The following is a 22,773-nucleotide window of genomic DNA, read 5'->3' on the forward strand; positions in this document are numbered from 1 at the left end:
ATTCCTGCACATCAATCAATGTTGGTACAAAAATTTCGCACTTTTTTTTTATGCGAGGGCTTTGCAACTTAAAAAAAAAGTCAGAGAAAAGTGTTTGCAATCAAATATATGGTCAGGTTAACATGTCTGTATGAGCATTATCTTCATTTTCCAAAGTACTACTGAAGCATATAATAATAAAAGCATAAAACATTGCGATAGTGTAAAAAAAAAAAAAAAATACAAATGCACTCCTCATGCAGGTTTGCCTTTAAATTACGCATGTTCTATCAGACTTAAGACAATATGAAAAAAAAAAAAAATATTCACTGGATCATAGAACTGAACACTGCGATATATGGATAGCTAGCACAACTTTATATTTATTTATGCGATACATCGTCTGTCCCACCAGCTCCTGTGGCATACTGGTTAGGGTGGCCGCTTTGCACGCAGAGACTGGGAGCTAACACGTGTTCGAATCACTGCACCGGCTGTGCTGTGCGGGGTTTTCCCTGGGTTTTCCGGCAGACTTTCCAGACAAACGTTGGCACAGTTCCCTCTGAAGTCGACCCAGGACACATACTGACCCCTGTCCCCCATTCCTCCGTGCTGTCCTCTCCCCATCGGTCGACGTCTGTACGCCACTCATGGCCACAGTTGCTCCACGGCGCTAACGCAGAATTAAAAAAAAAAAAAAATCACCTGCTCCACACTAATCAAAATGAGTATAGATTTTTGAGTAGCTGTAGCTTAATCAAAACATCAGCTAAAGGAACCTGGCTGTAGCATTATCTCGTACAAGCTGCACAGTACAAACACACAGTACAAAATGTGTATTGTAGTAACACCTATATACTTCTGCGTAAAATAATGAGACTTGAGCAAATGAAACGTAGAAAACCTCTAGGCCTCAACAAGGAGCAAATCTCTAGTGTCGAGGGATCCAATTCTGCAGCAAGAAATCATTTCCCAGCGTCCACCACACAAGATATAGTTAGGCTATTTGAGGTAGAGGAAAAATAGCTGGTGGGCAGGGGTGTAGCCAGAAAAAAAAAAAAAAAAGAGAACCGGTGATCACCAGCCAGTGGTGATCATATCTATTGAGCACTTCAGCGAATCAACCTGAGCCACTGTGAAAAAATGGTGCCATACATAAAAAGTGGCCAGCTGCTCGCCAGCTAGACCCCCTCCTCTCCCCCTCCTCACTATACCCCTGCTGGTGAGTGTAAATACTTGAAACTCTGAACATGTATTTGGGGTCTGGCTTTTTCAGGTTACATTCGGGGGGACGAAAATAGGATGCTATTTTAAGTATTTGTAATTTGTGGCGAAATCAGGCGGTATTGATACACTTGAGTATTATCGGGACTTTTTCTTTCTTTCTGTCCAGCAAGCAAACCACAGTTAAAGGTGGATATATTGGTCAAACATGCATTACCTTAGCATGCATTAGCGAGTGACATCACATTACCAGAGCTTCTGTGGCTGCAGAAGCAGTGCTAATCTTTCACTGTACAGACAAAAAAATTAGCCTGGTAGATTGTTGGCCGATGCCGATATTTCGAACAGGGACTGTTCTTCTTCTGGAAGCTTTAGACTTGTATTATGTACTTCATGAATTGCCTCTGCCATGTACCTTTGGGAGTTAGAAATTAATCAATGACACCACATGGAGAAGGGAATAAATGGGTGAAAACTTGAAATCACACAGGTGATGTTGCCAATGCTTTGAGTGTATCACCTAAAAATGAAAATTATGCACTCACTTTGACTATAAAGAAGGTGCTTTAGGGGTGTGCGAATCCGAATATTTTAAGTTGAATCGAATATCGAACCAAATGGGAGAAAAAATTCCAAATACCGAATCGAATATCGAATATTTGTGCAAAATTTACAATATGTGACTTTCGCAATAAAAGTTTCCATTTTGTGGCCCACTGTAACAAGAGAGACATGCAATTCTTCTGTTTAAAGCCCTTACTCTTTAATTTTACATCAGACTGCTTCCTGCTTTTCAGAGGAGCCTACACTTTAGTACACTTACTACTGGAGTACTGGAGTGGCTACGTTCATTTCAAAATTTTATGTCCAGCAGTAGCATGTTATACGGATGAGGCTGTAATCGTTTCAGACAACCACAGGCCATTTGTGAAACAAATGAATTGATATCCTGCCTCAGCTTTGCCATGAACACCCTATAGTTTCTTTGCTCTCACCCGAGGAAATTGCACTGCTGAAATTTTAGACATAAAGGACATCTTTAAAACACCCTTCTTGTTTGTGGGCTGTAGTCATTACTCAAGAGTAACCTCACAAACATCAAATTAAAGCCCCCTGTCGGCACCCCTAACTTGTATGTGGGAGGGGCGCCACCCCTTCCACAGACGATGTCTACAAAACTAAGTTTAGATAACGTTAACTTAAACTACGTCCGGCCTGTGTTGATCCTGCAGCAAGGGCAAGTTCGTAAAGCAGGCTTCACCTCATGCACGGAAGCATCAGGTGAAGCCCACTTTCGGGTTGTGTCGTTCATATTCGTGGAATAGTCAAATATTCGAAAAATCAAATAATGGATATTCGATTCGCGAATCAAATAGTTCAAGCCTTTTATACACGATTCGAATTCGAGAACTCGAATATTCGCACACCCCTAGCTACAGCAGATAATGGGGATACTTAGTCTTTTACAAAAGACTACTGCTCTGCTTTGCCACATACTTTACAACCGACAACCCGAGTCGGCAAATCATGCCGGGCTGTGTGACTACAGCAGTTTCTGATCAGCCTAAATAAGTTCATGTCATGATCCAGTGAAACCATGATACTATTTTTTCAAGAATACAAGGTAAATGGTATCATTCAGGAAGCAGATCACCTGAGTTACAGGTACAAATTATGATTTTCAAACGGACTATCAGGAACAATACTACATAGGGGCTCATAACCAGTCGTTTGATGCAGACTCATTCTCATACGAGCACATGCAAAGCCGTTCCATAACAATGGCACCTGTGGTCAGGATGGCATATGGCAGCAAATGGTGCACGAAATCACTTATTAAAAGTGGTTTCAGTATGCTCACAATGTTTGTTCAACTTCAGTTGTGCAATCTCACAGTTTTGCACATACAACTTATTAATTTTCTTTTCCTCGCATCAATATCAAAAACATGTCTGAACAAGTAGCTCACTAGCATGTTGCAATGCAGTGATACATTTTGCAAAAACTTGCTTTCACTTGAATGGAATTCAGGGTAAGTCCTAAATAAGTCAGGAGCAACAGATACAATACGGGTATCCTTTTTCACACACACATATATATATATAGAAAACAAAGAGCACGACATAAAAATTAGTTCGGCATATTGTACGAGAAACAGTGCATCACAAATCTTATTAGCCAACAAAAATATATGTTGTTTCTATGGGGACCTGACTTATCTTCCTCTCTGTCTCTTTCAACTTCTCACCCACAAAGCATGGATCGTTTGTTAGTCATCAAAAGGAATCAGCTTGCAACTGCTGCATCACACTCGGCTATTCTGTGACAAATTTACACGCAAATATAGACATCGATAGCCACGGCGGTAACCTAAACCAAATAAATATGATATGACATTATAAATATTACTTTAGAGAGAACGCGTTGTATACACTATAAGACAAGATGACAATGTACACCCTTCAGCAAACATACAACTCTCACGAGCAGATGTCGAATAAAATAAGCCAAAACCAAAATCAAATTACTCTCTGGGAGGTTACAACCCAGCTGACTGGCACCCACTGAGGCTCACATTCCAGGCCCTTGACAACAGCCATCAACTCAAAGAACGCCTGGGTCAGGTCTTCATTGACTATGGTCATGTCAAACATGTGGCCGTAGAGGAACTCAATTTTCTGACCCAAGTAAGCTATCTCCTGGAACTCGTCATCCTGGAAACGAGGCATTGCGTGAGCACATTCTCATTCACAGGTCAAACATTGAAGGTCTCTTACCGTGAACCCTCGTGAACAGTTCTCGTCAAATGTTGAACGGGCAGCTGTTCTATTTCGAGTCTCTTTTAAAACTTCTAGGCACGGTGGTTTAATGAAGATAATAAAGGGCTTCAGTTCTGCTGTCCGTAGCATCTTGAGAGCCTGTTGGTCAGTCATTTCTTATAAGACAACGATAAACTTAAACTGTCTCTGTCCAAATAGTTACAGTATATTAAATCTATCTATAATTTGCTGCAGCTGCCCCCTTCAATAACGTTCAAATGAAACTAACATAACTTACAATGAGGTGAAAAGGTTTAATAAAAATTCGATGCACATCAGGTAGGCAGTGTGCTTAAGAAATGCATAGGTACACCCACAAAAAGGTGCCAAGGCACTTGTGAAAGCTAGATGTGTACTGACACAAGTGAAGCATAAACATAACTCAAATGTGATAGCAAGGAGATGATGAACTAGCCTGGAAGTGAACGAGTGATGAGTGAGTGTATGAGTTAAGTGGAGAGTCCACCACAAATAGTGCCATAGGAGACTGTTTGCTTGCTTTATCAGATGGGTTATCATATAAAAGTATGTCTCTATAGAGTCTGCTGTACTGCACTTGCATTCACGCTTATACAATGAAAATCAGAATTCTGGCAAGCATCACAATCCGAACTAACTGAACTATGTATAGAGCCTGAAGTTTTCGGGTTTAACCTGAATTGAAGGATTGCCTCTTTAGGGTGAAACCCCATTTTTACCCGGCAAATTGCCCTCACTGGGATGTCTGCAGGAATGCACACTAACTTGTTTGACAGCAAATGCAGTTACATCACCGTTTGTACCGAACCGGTACAGTTAGTTTGAGTAACTCAGCCCGATTTCTCCCTGAATTTAGCATACTGAAAGATTTTCACCTGAATTCGCATTAATTTAGAGCACGTTTATTTACCCGATTTTTAGCCCCCCCCCTGAACCGAAAAAAAAAAAAAAAGCATATTTACAGTAAACTTCAGGCTCTAATGATGTATCAGTGAGTACTTCAAGCTGGCTGAATACTGGTAATATTAAAATTACTAATCACTAGTAAGTAGATGATCAGTATCTAGAATACTACCTGTGGATGTGGATTCATGACACAGACATAACCAGCGTTCACAATGGATCGCACGGCCTCAATGCTGGTCCCGTAGAGGTTTCCTTTATACTCGCCGTGCTCTATAAACTTTCCTCTCCGTATTTCTTCTTCCATATACGCTCTGTTTACAAAGTAGTAGTCTTTGCCATCTATTTCCCATGGTTTCCGCTGCCTACTTGTGTCTGCAAATGAGGATACTGAAATTAACATTCAGTTCAACACAGTAGTGACAATTTATAGTAACCCTACACATTGTAAATTTGGGATACAGTAAATTAGGTTCACTGTATCCATACACTAAATATAGTAAATGCTCTACCACACATCGACAGGTTATAGTCAACTGGGAAAGCGATCCTAATTTCCCGAAATTTCTTTCTCAAATGTGTTTCAAATCTGTTTTCCGTAGCTACATGTTGCTAAATTATCCTGTCCATTTACCTCTGAGGATGCTGTGATACTAGAAAGGTTGCAAAGTAATTTGCTGCCCGTACGCTTTGACGTATATGCTTTGGTCTGAACTGGATTCTCTCTGATAGTTTACAACTTCATGTTATTTTACAAGCTACATAGCCAACCAGGTGCCTGCAGCGGGATTCGGTATGGTCTGCCTGTTGGTGTCCTCCCAAGAGGCTGTGACACATTGATGCGGGCTATCGGATTTCGCGCGTTCTTTCTTACCAGGAAAAAAAAAAAACTCCATGCAAGGTGTATGCTGAAGGAAACAATTGCAATGGCCAAATAGCAATAGACGCGGGTTAGCTGGTGGATGAACTCCATAATGTAAAAGCCTGAGCCTGAGCACACAGAGGGACGACATACAACACACATGACGTGACTTGTGTGTCATCCCTCTGTGTGCCCAGACTCAGGCTTTTACATTACGGAGCTGCAATGGGTTTCTCAACACACTCTACAACTTTCCAATTTGCAGCTCGGCCCTGGCACGAATAATTAAAAAACTTAACTAATTAATTGTGCCTAATTAATTAATCAGCCACCGTGAAAAAATACAGGCGATTAGGACACACGACTCCTCACACTATTCGGTAGTTTTCGTTCGCTTATGACGCACCATGTTTTTTTAGACCCCGGTGCAAGTTAGCTTTGGACACCATGTACGTATACAGTTATTGCCGCAGTATGTGACAATACCTCTCCTAGAGCTTTCCTAGCATTGCTGCTTTCTGTAACTGCAAGTAATGGCAACTGTGCCAACACCTAGATTATGCTCCAGATCTTTTGAAACTTGATATACAGTAGAACACCTTTATAGTAAATGGGTTAGGACCAAGCCATAGATATACTATATCAGGAACACCTAAAAAATCCTTCAAAATCCTCGTAAAAGGTACAAAAAGGCAGTGAAAATGAATGAATGGCTTACTGGGCTCGGAACAAGAACTGTAATGCTGGCAAAATCACTTATGTGGGATTAAAAAATCGGTTATCGAAGCTGGTCGTTTCCTACTTTTGCCTTTGGTAATTGTGTCAGTTCTTACATCAGTTCTTGTTTCCTCTTGTTGACTAGAACTGACTCCAACACAAATGTGCAGAGGCGGCACTGAAATGATGGAAGGAGCTGGCAATGGCGGCACACGCAGCGCCAGCACTAAACAGAGTTCTCCTTATGCCTGTTTTGGTGTTTTGGTCTGTTTCTCCCTCTCTCATGCCTCTGATGACAGCAACCATGCCAGCATGCCAAATAATTTCTATAATAACTGGTATCCTGAGTTGTTGTGGTTTACTATATCAGCACAGCAAGCCACAGAAGGTGTAAAAAATTCAGTCGGGACTGGTGCTTGCGTTTACAATAACCAGGTTTTTACTAAAAGAAGATTTACAATAATGGGGTTCTGCTGTGTTATCATGAGTAATAGGATAACAGCGGTTATAATTATCACTTCACAGTTCTGTGCACTAGTGAAATGAAGTTAGTATGTTGAAACTCTCTGCCTGTGTTGATATGTGCTGATCACAACTTGAGTTCTACTCAAACACCTTGGAAATTCTAATCAAACTACCTAACTACTCCAACTTCACCACCTAAAGCATATGTGAGAAAAGCAATAATTGGAGTAAATTTACATGTAAGGCAAGTCCGCTCACACTTGTGTGTCTACATGCTACATGTGCTTCAGGGTAGGACTGCGGACACTTTCGACCATTTGGGGGTTCTTTATGGTGTGTTGGAAATCTCCGACACACGGTGCTAGAAGCAATGCTTACCTTCCCACATTTCTACTGTCGTCGGCTGGGATGAGACCCGTGATCTTAAGCTAAGCAAGCCATGTGAGAGTAGCCAGGTGAAAAGTATAACAGGTTATGACAACTTACTTGGTATGGTTGTCTTGAACCTGTCAGGGTCGCTAGCAATTAACCTCCGCTTCAGTTCGTTTCGGCCCACTCCTGGAGGACCTGACATGAGGACAATCATCAACACAATGTGTATATCAATAAACGACTATCTGCACAGTATTCAATAGCACATGCACTCTGAAATAAATGCATCCACTTTCACTTTCCTTAACCGATGCAGAACATAATATTTGACCTACCAATAAGCACAACAGGACGGTAAAATCCAGGCTTTGGATACCACTTGGCAACTTCTTCGTACGTTGCTATCAGCTCTCTATCAAAATCTTAAAACGATTCAAAACTAAAATGTAATTTTTACAAAAAAAAAAAAGAGAAAAGAGCTTTCAATGAACCGCAGACTCACCTTCATTGTCTGTAACATCATACATGACCTTCTTTATCTTCCTCGGTTTTGCATCTTTTTTAAGCGGAGAACTACAGCTGTGCAGAATGCTGTCCTCATCACTATCAAAGTTTAGAGTTCGCATCTCGGCAAACCGCCTAAAAGATTAGTGGAAGCAGTTTACAAAATAAAACAACCGAAACCACTCAAATGCAAAAAAACATCAAGGTGAAAAACCGGGCGTGTTGGTGTTGATCTTGCATGACGAACTAGCCCTGGGAACGGGACAGAGAGAGGAGACGACCTAGCACCTGTCCTGTCGTCTCCTCTCTCTGTCCCGTTCCCAGTGCTAGGTCGTCATGCAAAAAAAAAACATGGCACCAAAGACAAGACAAGCGTGGGAGAGCCCACCTCTCCTGCAGGGAACAGCCAGGAATGAGACCGGCACGCCCACATCGTTCATTTCCTTCACGACGCGCCTGCCACCAGTACGGATCTTCCTGGCTTACAACATGCAGCACCTGGCCTCTCCTGAAGGGAAGCCCAGCCTCCTGACATGGGATCAGGGGATCCTCCATGGGGTCGTAGTCAAAGAGAGCCCGCACTCGAACCCTGCTCTCTTGTGCTGATACTACTTCTTGCCCAGGTACCAGTTTCAGCATGATTGTCCCATCTTGGCTTTGCTGTGACAACCATAAAAGAATCAGCACTGTGTGCATGAAGAGAAGAGCTGCAATTACCTCTTCTCTTTGTTTTTCATTGGCCAGTACCTTTGCAGTACATAATGTAATGAATTTGCTATTGAGCTGTGTTGCACAGCATAAATACTTATTTTTATGAAGGAAGTTTTCTAAGAATTTACACGTATATCAAAGGTACTAAACCCAATGACCAATCTGTAATCCATGGAAGGCATGGACCTTTTTATAACGACATCCGTCAAAGCGTGCATAAATACAATAGAATGGATGATCACCAAAAACAACAACTGCAATTTATGTGAAAGGATAGACCGTAGTCCCTTTGCACAAAAGACATGTTTGTCTGCAACATTAGTCATGCATAGTGAACCAGGGAGTTCGCCACAGATAATGTACCGACAGAGTTAGGAGTATTAATACATGGGCATGTTACTACATTAAATATCAAGAAACAAAATCAACATGGAAGCTCTAGTGTATACTCATCATGATCGTTAATAAAAGTTACTGTTTCTTTCAGTAGTTACACCACTGTGGCACTACCATGAGTAAGAATAGTTTCTGGTACAACTTCTTAGACATGCATGACATGTGTTAAGGGGGACACACACACACGTGTCTACATCATCATGTAACAAGTTGATTAAGTGGATGATATATCCAAGAAAGAGATGATGCATAAATCAGTGATGCAAGTGTGTCCGAAGTTTTACTCTCTTTCTCTTCTCGTTCTATTCACTTCTACTCCATAGCTTGACATGAACCGAATTTCCTTCGTATTTACTTTGTAAGTTATGTTCTTAATTTCCAGAGTTAGACCTACAACCAGACATGACATACCTCACAGACAATGTTAATATAATTTCAAGACAAATTGTTACTCACCTCCTGTGACACCCCGATATGGAAGAAAAAGGTAGAGCACGGTTTCAGTACACATTTTCTCGTAACGACCAAGGCAGACACACAGTCTGTTGCTGCATTTTACTGACAGATATCACGAGCATAAAATTTTTAAAAGAAAGAAGCTATGGGCATTTTCAGAATAAATCTGCAAGCATCAAACCATGCTCAGTTGCACAACCGGATTCCTGACGTCTTGATTAACTGAATTTCCAAAGCTTAAGATTGAGATTAAGATTAAGATTGAGATTGAGATTAACACATAAGAAACCCAAGCTTCTTAATGACATTAGACTTCACGATATGTCATAGGAAAAAAAAAAAGAAGTTCTCAGTTCCTATGAAACATTGTCTTTTGAACTGTGCTGGCAGGCCAATGCCTGTACTTTAATTTCACCCCAAATATGGTCACTTTTCCTAACAAATTTCCTCAGTTATGCTCAAGCACCATAGGGGAATCAGTACAAACAGTATTACTTACCAGTATGTTAACCACATCATGAGGTGCTTTCCCTTTAACGCTGATCCCATTCACCTCGTGTACTTCATCACCTACGTGGATCAATCCTAGACCAGAAAAATGTAATAGTACCTACATTAAATATGACAAACAATATTCTTTTTTTTTGATAACGGTGGTTCTCAAACTGTGCTACTCAGTCACTGACTAGTGATTGGGCAAATGTACTGCAGATGATCATATACAACCTGCACCAAATTTAAAATTAATGTCAAAACAACGCTCTGAAGTGTTTGGTATTCAACAAATAAGGGCAATTCCATTTACACTCTCAAATGCTGTGTATCACTGATGATGTTATTTCTGACTGCCCAGACAGCGGCAAGTCTGACCACTTGGAAGGCAAAACAATAAATCAATATGAACTTAATAAAAAGGTAGAATGGTTGTTGAAGTGATGAATACTGGTGCACACTGGTGTACAATCTGTGTACACATCATTACACTATTAATTTTGAGTTATAGCTGGATAGTGCAGGACATATGTAAGAAGATGCAATAGTACATACAAAATACCCATTTGTGAACCACCTTTTAAGAGACATAAAAATATACTGTACCACTCCTGTCGGCTGCTCCACCATGCAAAATCCTGGCAATGGTTATGGCTTTTGCTATATCGTTGTACTTAATTGTTGCTCCCTGCAGCAAAAACAAACAATTCTGAAACATTATTCACGGTTCTGTTTACCAAAAGAGATATGCGTAAAATATCAGCAGGATGACATGTTTAGCCATTGGCCAAACGAGACTGGCCATTCCACATGACACATCCCACACTCTATTTCAACCTGTTTCTGATTTAACAGTCATAGAGCTTCACACAAAAGTAACAGGACTAAAATCACTTTAGACCCACTTCTGCTGTGGACCGAGATAACAGCAGGGTGATTTTACGCCGAATCAGGCAGGGTGGTTCGGTCGACCTCTCCCATTCTTTTCTTTCAAACATATATTAAAGCCCTGTTCCTAGGAGGCATATTGGTGCTGAAAGTAGTTGAAAATAATTGGGGGTTATTTTTAATGAATCATCATTCAGATATGGGCATTTCGACCATTGCGCTTCCTACGAAGTTTGATGCCACGTATCTTCATAACTATTTGACATATTCAGCTGAATTTTTTTCCACATATTATCAGGGGTGGATAGCATTGCCTCCTAAGTACCGAAGATTCTAAGGTTTGCCTTTGAGAAGATAAAAAATTGCAAAGTTGCCTCATTTGTAAATAATGGTACGTTTTGAGAACCTCTCTAGTCCTCTCCCAGTTGTGATACCCGAAAGTAATCTAAATCATTGTGTTCATCTCGAAATGCCCTTTCTTATCATAGCAAGTAGATCGTATTGTGATTTGGGGCAACGCACGCAACAGTCTTTTTGTGAGGGGTGTCTACCGAAAATGCGTAAATTCGACAGCGCACATCCCATATATTCCGACTCGTGACATTGTTCATTTTACTCACAAACATTCTTCATGACGACTCAAAACGGCACATCACAAAAAAATTTGCTTCAAAGACGGTCGAAGTTACGTTCATAACGCAATGTCGTTTGCAACGTAACTTCGACCATCCCTGAAGCAAATTTTTTTTTACGTGCCATTTTGAGTTTGTCATGTCACAATGATGTAGATTACTTTCGGGTATCACAACTGGGAGACAACTAGTGAGGTTCCCAAAACGTGCCATATTTTACAAATGAGACAACTTTACAATTTTTTATCTCCTCAAAGGCAAACCTTAGAATCTTCAGAACTTAGGATGCAATGCTACCCACCCCTAACAATATGTGAGAAAAAAAAAAGAGCTGAATATGTCAAATAGTATGAAGATACACAGCATCAAACTTCGTAGGAAGCGCAATGGTCAAAATGCCCACGTCTGAATGATTATACATTAAAAAAAAAAAACACACCAATTATTTTCAACTTTCAGTATCAATATGCCTCCTAGAAACAAGGCTTTAATAGATGTTTGAAAGGAAAAAATTGGAGAGGTCGACCGGACCACCCTGCCTGATTCGGCGTGAAATCACCCAGCAGGTGAAAAGGAGCATGCAGTGATTAGGGTATGTGAAACATACTAAGGGTTCATTGCTTTTCACGAGCTGCACTATCTTCACAGTTTCTTCATCCTCTAATGCATCGTGGGCCACTTCTGGCAGTGTTGGATGGAAATCCTTCCTTGCTACAACATCATGGGCTTCAAGGAATCCCTATCAAAACAGAAGTAAATTATAAATTAATACTCGAGGTACTACTCAAAATGAAGATTGTCTTCCACCTGACTCCAAAAATGAGCTCAAGCATGAGGTACCTTGAAATGTGGTGACAAAATCAACAGAGAGAGTTCCTCTGCTTCTCCTGCAGTACTTTTTTGCAGAACTTTCCGCACCTGAGCATAGCAAGAACAAGCAAACTATTATAACTGGGGAACAGATAGTACAAAGACAAATAATGTTTACCTTTTCCGCGAGAGACGAGGCATCTTTGGAAAGTGGAATAAGTTCTTTGCCACTCAAGTTGGATAACCTACTGTGAATCTTTAAATGAACCAAAAAGAAGTGGAGTATTAAAATTTTTCAGTAAATGAAATACATGTCATTAAATAAATAAATAAAAAGACATATACATCGGTGCTACAGATCGAAATGTCAACCTACATAAACTAACGACTGGAGGGCTTTGCTTTGAAACAGTTGAGTGAGAAAGGCACGATCTTCTTCCCAGCTGTCTGCCTTCTGGCATACCTGTTCTAGAGATGCCAGCAGCTTCTGCAAGGCTTCAAAGATAATGGGGAAAAAAAAAAAGGAGAGAGAGAGAGAGAGAGAGAGAGAGGGGGGGAAAGGTTGGAGTTTGGAACATTTAGCACGTACATCATCATATGTAGTATGGTTTAGTTCAACTTGGGTCTGTAATTTGGTCACCGAATACTGAAATGGAATGATGACAGTGTGAATCTGTACATTTCTGATAAGGAACTTTGTTTCATCAATGTTAATCATATATTAAATTATATTTTTTTTTATTCCATGTTAGCGCCGCGAAGCAACTTAAATTATAAATAATTGTTGATAATTATATTTATCGCAGTGTCAATTTTGAAGTGTTCGAAACTTTACTGGAAAGTGCTTTTCCCGGCTTCTCTCGCACTGACCTACCATGAAATTTGGGAGCCATTTATGGATGACCGATAAAGTGGTCAGGTGTGACGGACAACATTAAAATGATGTAATAAGCTATGCCATGAGCCCTCTGCTAAACCATAATACCCATCTGTTCCTGTACATATTAAGCACCCATATACCATGTACGCATGATTTGATTTTGTTTCATTTACCCATATACACTCACTCACCTGGATCACTGTTGTTCCCATTTTGTTTACCTCCTACAGCCATGCCCTTCGAGAGGAAAGCATCATCTTTGCTGCACAAAAATTATACTCGAGATGACGTTGCAATATAAAGCTTGGTCATGTCAACTGTCAGTACAATACGTACGCCAAAATGAAAGGACGAGGTAACTAATACCAAGTACCACATGAAAACAAGTTTGGTGTTGGAACTGTCTACAACTGTCTACACTATACTCATAAATGTCTGGAGCATGGCTTAAATGAGCAATAGCTCTGTGATGTGCAATTCTTCATTTCTGCATTGGCAGGGCCTCACCGTGCCCATGATGCACAGGGAAAGTCCTCCTTTCCCTGGCACGTTCCCAAGAGCTATTCTTGGCACTGAACACAGAGCTGATTGACAGCCAACACAGAAAAAGAAAGCAGAGTTCTTACTAATGAATGTAATTAATCTGGCCAGAAACTTGAACTTTATGCAAACAAATGGAAACTGCTCATGCAAGCATCTTTTCTTGACAATGATGGAAGGCTCCCTCTGTATGAAGTCACTATATTTACTAGTGTGTGGCTTCTGCTATTATTCTCGCTTGATGATGGATTATTAGATGAAGTTGATACAGTTGTGTTCATTTTTGGGAGGTCCAAGAGACAAATTCACAATGTGAGCTGTTATGCCAAACACAAAATGAACAGAACCTCTGATTTTACATCGTTGCAGTACTAAATACAAAAACAAGTTTCTACAAAACTGAGAAATTAAATGAGTCATGGCAGCATAATTATTTAAACAAAGGCTATACAGCGGGGTATCTTAAATGGGACAAAACAAGTTGTAGCACCTTCGCAAAATTTATGCATATTTGTGCTATGGAACAACACTCTAGGTGTAATCATTCCTTAGATGAGCACAATATGCAGGCGAAGCACATCGCGACAAAGACAATGAAAACTGTAGCTTTCAGCTAGAACTTCTGCCTTTAAATTATCAAGCAGGAGGGCTCAAGAGGGTTTCACAGCTTATCCTCGCTTCTTGGTACAGAAACCATGCTTGCCATTTGTCAGTCCAATCCAGGCACTTTTTTGTGAACTTCAATAGAGTTCCCAAAAACTTAAGAAGAATCAGATATTAAATATACGTTCTCAGCATGTCACGTTGATGGGTGATATGTGACAGTCTCACTTTGACAGCTAGATGACAGACAACGAAAAAGAGGCAAATGTCCTCCGTTTGCGTGACCTCTCCGGAGCAGAGTGCTTGTTTGCCGTCCTTTGCGACCGAGCTCTAAACGAGGGCTTGTAATCAGTGTAACATAGGCATTCTCGTTACGAGGTACGCGTTAGTGAAAGTCACTGACAGTGATCGTAGCAGACAAACAATACGCGTATGCTACTATCAGATTTAAAAGCAGAGACTGTGTTTCAGACTACAGTAGACGTAAAGACAGTAAAGTCAGGACGACGGTTATTCCTGTAAGTCAAAAGGTTTCGATCGTTTTCTATTTTTTGAAGTGGAATTTCGGCAACAACGAAGACTTTTACAAACTAGCAGAAGGCTGCTTACCAATGTCAATGTAAACAATACGAACGCCATTTTGGTGTAATAGTCATGTGGCCATGGAGGTCACGTGAAAATTTTGCCGCAAAAAAACTCAACAAAAACTTCATAATAAATACATTAATTTTATTTTTAATTTACTAGAATATTTAGCTAGTTCTCCTTGGAAGTTTTATTAGGAATTTAGAGATGACGTTTTATGGCGTAATCAAAAATATTAGCCCCGGATGTGTCATGGCGTCCAATTATATACCCGACGTTCTAGCATTCTTATGGTCCCCGTAAAACGTAAAATCGGCTTGAAAATACGTTAATTCACGCAACATACAGTCCTACATTGTCCTAGCATTAATGGTAATGCATGCAAGGAAACTTCCAAGGCTCAATGATGGGTACGAATGAGTTGGATTTGCTTTGAACTATTGATGTGTTGACTGCGGCGCCATGTTCGTTTGTTGTCAAAATACTTTCTCATATTTCTATAATAATTATCAAACTTGAGCAGACATCTAAGCTTGCAATATAGTCTTCAGTTTCAGCACTATGCGATGGTTAATACTGTGGCTGTTTTGCAGGTACTTTGACAGGAATCAAGCCCATCCGTACGAGGTTAGTATCGCCCAGAGACGCCTTTATCACTCACTTTTTAAATATTTCTGAGTTCGGAAATAAAGAAAAAATACAAACACAGAGTGATAAGAATCGCAGTGGAACACAGCGAGGATACTTAATGTCATATTAACTGATAGCAAAGCGGTTGTGCCCTTTAGTAAGTAGTCCAAGAGACGCTATCACGATTTCTTTTTATTTTTTTTGTTGGTGTCGGGGCGAAACGCGATAACGTTTGTTATTTAACGTATTGGTAGTCATAGAAATTAACACATTTAGCTTGTTGTTGCACTTCCTAACTGCCAGAATAGTATCTGTCAGTTCGAGTTACTCCTCAGGAGCAAGCGTCTTGTCATCTAGCTTAGCGGGAGAAAAACTACAAGATAATGAGTTGTTTGATGAGGCTCATGCGGACGTCCTCAACAACTGGCAAGCGTGTCCGACACTTAGAAGCTAATGCTATGAAATTCTAGTCACGATTTAGGTCGTAATATTCGTAGGTTATGAGTAAAATTATGTTTTTATACTAAGCCTAAATAGTGAATTTGGGAATGTTTTGAGGGCTTTAACCCTAAAGTGAGGGTCACGTAGGAGCAACAAACTCAACACTGCTAAAATATGCGTTGAAAAATTGCCCTTTTCACGAATACCTTTGCGCAATTTTACTACCGAGCGAACTTCGATCCATTTCTTGCGAAGTGCGAACGGGAAGTCGAAATGTTCACAGTACATCAGTAAACGTAACCATCGTATTTTTTATATGAAAAGAAAGCAAAAAAGCACGCTATTGTGTGAAATGTGGCCAATTTATTAAGCGAACACAAATGGAACACCCCGTTTGCAGCTTGAAGTTTTGAGTCATGCTGCTGACATGCATTTGACTCTGTGAACATACCAGCTGTGTGACTTGATTATGTTGAGTCCCTGCCAATAAACTTATTTTCAGAACTCTAGTAAGTACAGTTCCAAACTGAAACTTGGAAGCCGGTATAACGACAAGGTGCGAGAATCCCCATCCAACGGTAGCAGCCACGGTCGTAGCAACAGCCCGGACAGTCGACACAGTCCACGTTATCACAAGTTTTCATATAACCAGAGGCTTAAGGAGCGTGACAAAGACCACGAAAGAGGTAATGAGCATTTTGAAGTTTATTATAAACACCTCCAACATGCTGCGACCACCAAGCGGTGCATTATGCATCATAGCATTGTTTTGAACCTTTAATTTTGCACACGTCTGACTGATATATATGGGGAGATGTTGGCTTGACCTCAGACAATATAATGCGTAGAGCATCTGTCTTGGTGAAACTCCAAGCTCATTCAGAGTCCTTGAGGCGTCTGCATGGACTCTACGGTATGATCTTGGTGTTTAACCATTCTGCAGCTTATTTGTATTCTCTTAAGCAGTGTACATGTTTTGTAGATGGTCCCACAGTTATTCCTGTGCTGCTTCTACAAGCTTGTATGCTTAGCCAGTTCTGTGCAACTAGGAATGCTTGTGCTTGAATGGAAAGTCGAGAATAGCTCCTCATGTAATCTTTTCTCTGTTATAATGAAGTTGCACCTATTACTTTTCTAAATTTACTATGAAGTACGCGTTTGTGTAGTTATTTATACGAATAATGTCCTAATCGAGGACTGTAAAGCTTGATAGATATTACACATTGGGGAAAGGTAGTTTGGTACCATTTGGTTCTTGAGAATGGTGATCACCTTTTTGTTATGAGGAGGGTTTTCTGTTTATACATGCATGCCTTTCTATCCATGTTTTCAGGATACATTAGGTATGACAGCAAGTACAGGAATGCATCTGGTAAATGGCTTTTCCCATTTGTTGCTGTTGCGCATAGCCAACAAGTAATGTCTATCAAATTTCTTGCAATTTCTTCCAAATTGCTCTTGTAAAACGATTGTTTGGGACCTTTGGCAGCATCAGCAGTGTTCTGCTTTCGAAAGCAAAGTGAATTTGATCAAGATTTGCCTTATCATCTAAACTATTAGGCATGGATATTGTGCTGCTTGGGTGTTCTCCCAGTGATGCGTGATTGGCACATTGCTCGTTCACGTTGCTCGTCTCTCTCTCTAGCTAAAACACCTACCTTTTCACGCAGGGCTGCTCTTTTCTGTGGCTGTTTGCTTTTTGGAGGTTGGCTTTGTTTCACTTGCATGCCTTTCTGCCCATGTTTGCAGGACACGTTAGATATTCTCGTGCCAGCAGATACAAGAGTTTGTCCGGTAAACAGTCTTTTTGCACCTTGTTAATGTCTGCTTTCAGCCTTGTACGGATTAGGGTTTCTTCTTTTTCGGTCTAGTACTTCATACTAACACACACAAACCCTCCGAGAACGCACATTAGAGAGACAAATTTTCAATGTGTTTATAAGTCTGTGTCAGAGTAATTGGAAGAGGTAGAACAAAAGTTACTGGTTGAATGTATGTTCCATGCTAGTCCCTCCAAATTTTACGCATCGTTGAAAAGAAGTACCGTGCGTATGGTGTACTATGCTGAAAGGCACACTCTCATGTTTGTTCTGCTCTAACTGCTGTATGTGTCATCCATAAGTGGTGTCTGCATTCATTGCTAACTGGTGCAACTGAATGTGAGTGGAACCTGTGTTGCAACCCAGACTTCAATGCATATGCTGTAGGGGTGATCTCCTCTGCCCATCCCACAAAAGTGTCCAATTTTATTGAGGGATTTATAATGGTTTTATCTCATGGCATTTGATCTAATGATTGCAAAATTAAAATCATTGATGAAATACAATTGATTAGGGATATCAGGTGTACGATGTCTAAGTGGATGCTGTTTTTGACGATATATGCAGCTATAACGAATTGAAGTGGAAAGATAAGAAATCTAACCCTCAGATCATTTATGGATGACCTCTTTGTTTAGAGCTGTGCTTTGTGTAACATCACTGCACTTGTAATTGCATGTACCATATCCCCGTGCATTTCCTGGTGTGCTGTATTAGTCGGGGAGGGTGGTTTATGGGTTCCTAAACTTTGATCTTTGCCTTGCACATATGGCAAGCATACTGCAAAACATGGGGTTTGGGGGCATGCTGGGAAATGCAATGGAACACCATGTATTATGCACATGGAGCATGTGGTTGTGTGTGCCGTGCTCTCTCCGATAGCATCCTCTACTAACTTGAGCATGGAAACCTAGTGCTTGTACAAGTGTGTCACCAACATCAAGCATGAATTTTCCAACTGCCATCACCTATAGCTTTCCTACAGTTGCTTGAAAATGAGAGTATGGCAGCAAAGAGGTAGAGAATGTGTACTCGGCTTTGGAAAATTTCCAAGAAAATTTCTCTACATGGTTAACAGCTGATACATAGACGTCATCTGGTCACGTACCAGGTGTTCATTTTTATTAAAAAATGCAATGAAAGCAGCATAGATGCCGTTTTTGCAGGTGAGTGACATGGCTAGGCCGACATCCTTAATTACCTAAAATTAATAAATTCGCTCTTTTAATTACGGGGCTTTCAGGCGAAAGTGCGATAGCAGTATGGGAGACAATCCTCGTTGAAAGCCATTCTACTTTTTCAATACAATTCAATTTCAATTCAATTGTTACTGAAACGAGCTCGTATGTTGAGATATCCATTGCAGAATTTTGCTATGCAACTCAGCCGAAACCACAGCCACTCGCATCTAGAGTGTATTGTGACCATGACCTTCACAGTAGGTGGCTTATCTGCGCCGCAACGCAGTTGATCTTGCCAGCAGATCAGCACCTACTCTAATTGTCTCCATGGCTCCAAAGCTTGTGGCCCTCCTCTATGAATGAGCATTGTCCTCCAGGTGCCCCTGATACCGTATGTGCATTTTTTGCTCATTTGCATAGAGTAATTTGGAGTGGGTAGTTCAACATGTTTACTTGTTTTAGGCTTTTTCTTAAAAAAAAATAAGTAGGATGGCCATCTACAACTCTCCAATTCTGCTATCTCACTTTTGTTCGAAAGCCCTTAATGAAAGAGTAAATTAATGAATTTTAGGTAATTGGTCACCTAGTAGTTACATAGTTTCTTCGAGAGAATGTCCACCTGGTCGTTTAACCCACCTGCAAAATCAGTATCTCAGCTGCTCTCATAAAAGAACAACCTAAAATATCCACTACTGCGTCTTCCATGACGAACAAAAATTATGTTCACCTGGCCTTACTCTGATAAGTGCCAATGACAGACGAAGCAAGTAACTGGTATTTCTGGGGAGATTTGTGCTGACATTGTCAGAGTGACTGCACATTTCTGCGCAAATCCCTCTGGGTAGGCATTTTTTTCCCCTAAATCTTGATGCTAAATCATAAGTAGTTGCTGTTGCAGGTGGAGGAATGAAAACTATGCATTGATTTTCGTAAGAACTGTGCATTGAAGTTCTGTAAAATAGTTGTTTGCATTGCTCTGTTGAGGAAAATTGGTGCAGTGTGTTGGTAAACATTTGAGAAACAATAATTCAATATTAATAACAATATTAACAGCAAAACACCTATAACAGAATACCGTATTTTCTGCTGTATAACGTGCACCCCTAACAACGGGACGAATTTGAAAAATGTTCTATGTATAATGCGCACCGCAATGGAGCTACAAGCTTCTGTACTGACACCAGTATACACAATAAACCAAAGCGGTGTATCATATATGCATATGCTATATTTGAAACACATTTAGTCAAATCCGTTAAACTCCGATGCAGCGGCGTCGCTGTCATAGTATACTTCCTTCTCCTCTCTGCTTTCCGTTTTGCGTCCCTTCTCAATCACGCCATTCTTCTGAAACGAGTTCAAGATTATTGACTGCTGAATAGCATCCTTAAGCAGCATCATTAACCTTTTATGAAGTTGAGTGCCCTTTCGCCGGTTTTGTCAACTGACCCTAAGAGATATGGGAGAAAGCCACAGCAGACTCTGGAAGTGGCTAGAATTTGTATGTCACCAACCTAAAAAGGAACTCTGCAGGAAAATATTTCTATGTATAAAGCGCACCGTTAGATAATGCGCAGGACCTCTTCAGAACACTTTTTTTATTGTATAACACGCGTGTTATACACCGGAAAATACGGTAATTCAGAGAAACTAGAAAAACACAATAACACACTGTGATATTAACACTTTCACATGCAATGCAAAACAACTCTCCCCGAGTTTTGCTACTAATGGGGCCTGGGAATGCACGTAAAATGGGAAGGGAAAGCTTGGTGTTTTTAAGCTCTGTCCAAGCACAGAAGACGGTCCAGTGTTGTTGATGAGACTTCCGCCATTTTGACCATTAAGTGAATTGCCAATGAAGGCCATTAACTTCATAAGTATCTGATGACCTGGTTCACTGGTGTTGGGCTACATCAAATCAAAATGAATCGTGCTCATAGCAAGAGGTATCAGTTTGTTATAGAAGTTTGTCACAAGTGATTTAGAGAAGTATGAGAGTTGATAAGTGGTAGTAAAAGTTCCCTTAAGTTCGTAGGCACGAAATAAAGCAAACCAGTGGGGATGAAGTAAGTCAAAAGTGTTCTAAAGTGCCAGTCGGAAAATGTGCCTGAAATGGAGTTGCTTGCGAAAATTACCGTGTTTGCTCTGCACGTTGGACGCCCTTGCGTATTGAATGCACCCCCCAACTTGAGCGCCAAAGTGCTGGTACTTTTTTGTTCCCCGCACATAAAACGCACTCCCAACTTTGGTAGCACGGCCGGATCATCTCACGCAACGGCTCGTATCGCGTGGTCAACGAGAAGGAGTGACGGGCACAGAGAAGTTTTTCGTCCACGCTTGATGGAAGGGAAGACAATATAGCGTGGGAGAACCGTTATGATGAGCAGTCATGGCCACTAACTACTTCTACAGTAGTTTAACTAAACTACTAACTACTTCGCGATGGAGTAGTTTAACTAGTAGTTCAACAACTTTTCAGGGGAGGTAGTTAAAACTACTACTTTTAACTACTGCAATGTATTTTAACTACATCTCTAGCTACTTAACGTTGTCCATCAACACCAATCCCATTCTATAGTGTTCTTCTTGGACACCTAAATAGGAATCCCAAGCAGTGATAAAAGTGAAGATTTAGTACACATGCACGGCACAATTGCTCTGCACCTCCGTTCGCATCAAACAAGTAGTTCAAGGTAAAAGTCGGAAGCACAATTGTGCCGTTAAGATCGTGGCAAAATTGGAAGTAGTTGGTGCCTGCAATAACCTAACTACTGTAGTTAACTACTCGAACTAGTAGTTGCACACTACATTTCTGCAAGTAGTTGATAAGTACTTTTTAACTACAATCAGGTAGTTTCACTAGTAGTTAACTACTGGCCATCACTGATGATGAGGGACAATCGCGATGTTGGATTCTGGAGAGATCGTTTTGGGTATCCTGGAATAACGCTAGAGTTAAGTGTATCTTTGGTGTCTGGATCCAATTTTCCCCCGCGTGCTGAACGCACCCCCTCAATGGCGCGATGTTTTTGGGTAAAAAATGTGCGTCTCATACGCGAGTAAATACGGTACATCAGAGGACACAGATATAATGTGTCTTGGAATTGAAAAGGAATGGAGAAAATGTTGAAAACTGCTAATGAGTAGACAGGCGAAGATATCATGTTTTTGCACAACGAGAAGAATGTCACTTGCATTAAAGAAAAAAAAAAAAAACTGATGAAAGAGAAGCAGAACTAACAAAGCTGATAATTTGTTTTTTTTTCTTTTCTTTTTGTTCTTCACTCACATGCCATAAAACTGCAACTCATTGCCATCCTTTCTGTTCCCCCCCCCCCCCCCCCCCCCCCTCCCTCATAGCAGAAATTAGGCAAAGAGAAGTTTGGTGGTTGCACTTCAGAGAACTAAGAAGATTTCATGAACAATGCTAAAAAACAGTTGTGGAGAAGATACGCATTGTCTGAAGTCTGCTTTAATAATGCAGCTGTGTTTCCGATCTCTGACAAGCAGAAATAACTCCTCGGGTGATGCCCACCCTTATTACTAGCGTGATATCTGGCAAACTACGATTGCCAGTACCATCCAGTTCTGTTTTAGAAACTACTTTGGGGAAGATGGAAGAAAAAAAAGTCAATTTGTTAATTTGCAGTTCAGTAATTCATGGACAAGGATGCGGAAAGATACACTACAAGTAAAGTATGAAGAACTTATATTGAAGCTAACAAAGCTATTCCAAGTACTGAGAGTGTTCATGAATAATACTGATTACTTTATTTTTCATTTATTTGTACTTTACCGCCCTGGCGCCATGGAAGATGTGAGCAATTAAAGAAATACGCAGTATACACTCAGCATGACTGCTATACGTTTGAGCAAACAAC

General features: G+C 40.5%; 2 protein-coding genes across 10 annotated transcripts in view; one reads left to right on the forward strand and one right to left on the reverse strand.

Moving 5' to 3' along the window:
- Window positions 1–669: 669 nt before the first annotated feature.
- On the reverse strand, window positions 670–14,875 carry LOC135377501 (MAGUK p55 subfamily member 7-like). Of its 3 annotated transcripts, none has more exons than XM_064609956.1 (15): window positions 14,842–14,874; window positions 13,281–13,351; window positions 12,586–12,704; window positions 12,388–12,465; window positions 12,240–12,317; window positions 12,007–12,138; window positions 10,486–10,567; window positions 9,887–9,972; window positions 8,213–8,484; window positions 7,823–7,959; window positions 7,656–7,742; window positions 7,435–7,515; window positions 5,077–5,279; window positions 3,981–4,121; window positions 670–3,917 (listed from the first exon to the last, which is right to left on the reverse strand). In XM_064609956.1, exons 2-15 carry the CDS (start codon window positions 13,321–13,323, stop codon window positions 3,723–3,725), a joined length of 1,734 nt encoding a protein of 577 aa, XP_064466026.1. In that variant the 5' UTR covers window positions 13,324–13,351; window positions 14,842–14,874; the 3' UTR covers window positions 670–3,722. The 3 variants fall into 3 exon arrangements, with proteins under 3 accessions (XP_064466026.1, XP_064466025.1, XP_064466027.1); XM_064609955.1 differs by lacking the exon at window positions 14,842–14,874 and adding an exon at window positions 14,461–14,668 and having other exon boundaries at window positions 8,213–8,486; window positions 9,886–9,972; XM_064609957.1 differs by lacking the exon at window positions 7,656–7,742 and having other exon boundaries at window positions 8,213–8,486; window positions 9,886–9,972; window positions 14,842–14,875.
- A 188-nt stretch (window positions 14,876–15,063) lies between these two features.
- The window catches only part of LOC135377502 (WW domain-containing adapter protein with coiled-coil-like), a 36,039-nt gene continuing 28,329 nt past the window's right edge, over window positions 15,064–22,773 (forward strand). For 5 of the 7 annotated variants that reach the window (XM_064609958.1, XM_064609959.1, XM_064609963.1 and 2 more), the window contains exons 1-5: window positions 15,064–15,227; window positions 15,411–15,444; window positions 16,391–16,574; window positions 17,222–17,260; window positions 17,638–17,682. In XM_064609958.1, coding sequence (XP_064466028.1) covers window positions 15,187–15,227; window positions 15,411–15,444; window positions 16,391–16,574; window positions 17,222–17,260; window positions 17,638–17,682 — 343 coding nt within the window. In that variant the 5' untranslated portion in view covers window positions 15,064–15,186. The remainder of the gene's footprint in view (window positions 15,228–15,410; window positions 15,445–16,390; window positions 16,575–17,221; window positions 17,261–17,637; window positions 17,683–22,773) is intronic. The other 2 variants (XM_064609961.1, XM_064609962.1) reach the window with 2 other exon arrangements.

The sequence above is a fragment of the Ornithodoros turicata genome, chromosome 1 (genome assembly GCF_037126465.1).
Source record: "Ornithodoros turicata isolate Travis chromosome 1, ASM3712646v1, whole genome shotgun sequence".
Lineage (NCBI taxonomy): Eukaryota > Metazoa > Arthropoda > Arachnida > Ixodida > Argasidae > Ornithodoros > Ornithodoros turicata.

Excerpts from the sequence above, each read along its gene's own strand:
- LOC135377501 (XM_064609955.1), bottom strand. The coding sequence starts at position 13,323 with ATGGCTGTAGGAGGTAAACAAAATGGGAACAACAGTGATCCAG. Across the intron at positions 12,705-13,280 it reads TGGGAACAACAGTGATCCAG|CCTTGCAGAAGCTGCTGGCA; the intron begins GTGAGTGAGTGT and ends TTATCTTTGAAG. Across the intron at positions 5,280-7,434 it reads GTTCAAGACAACCATACCAA|ACACAAGTAGGCAGCGGAAA; the intron begins GTAAGTTGTCAT and ends CCTCATTTGCAG.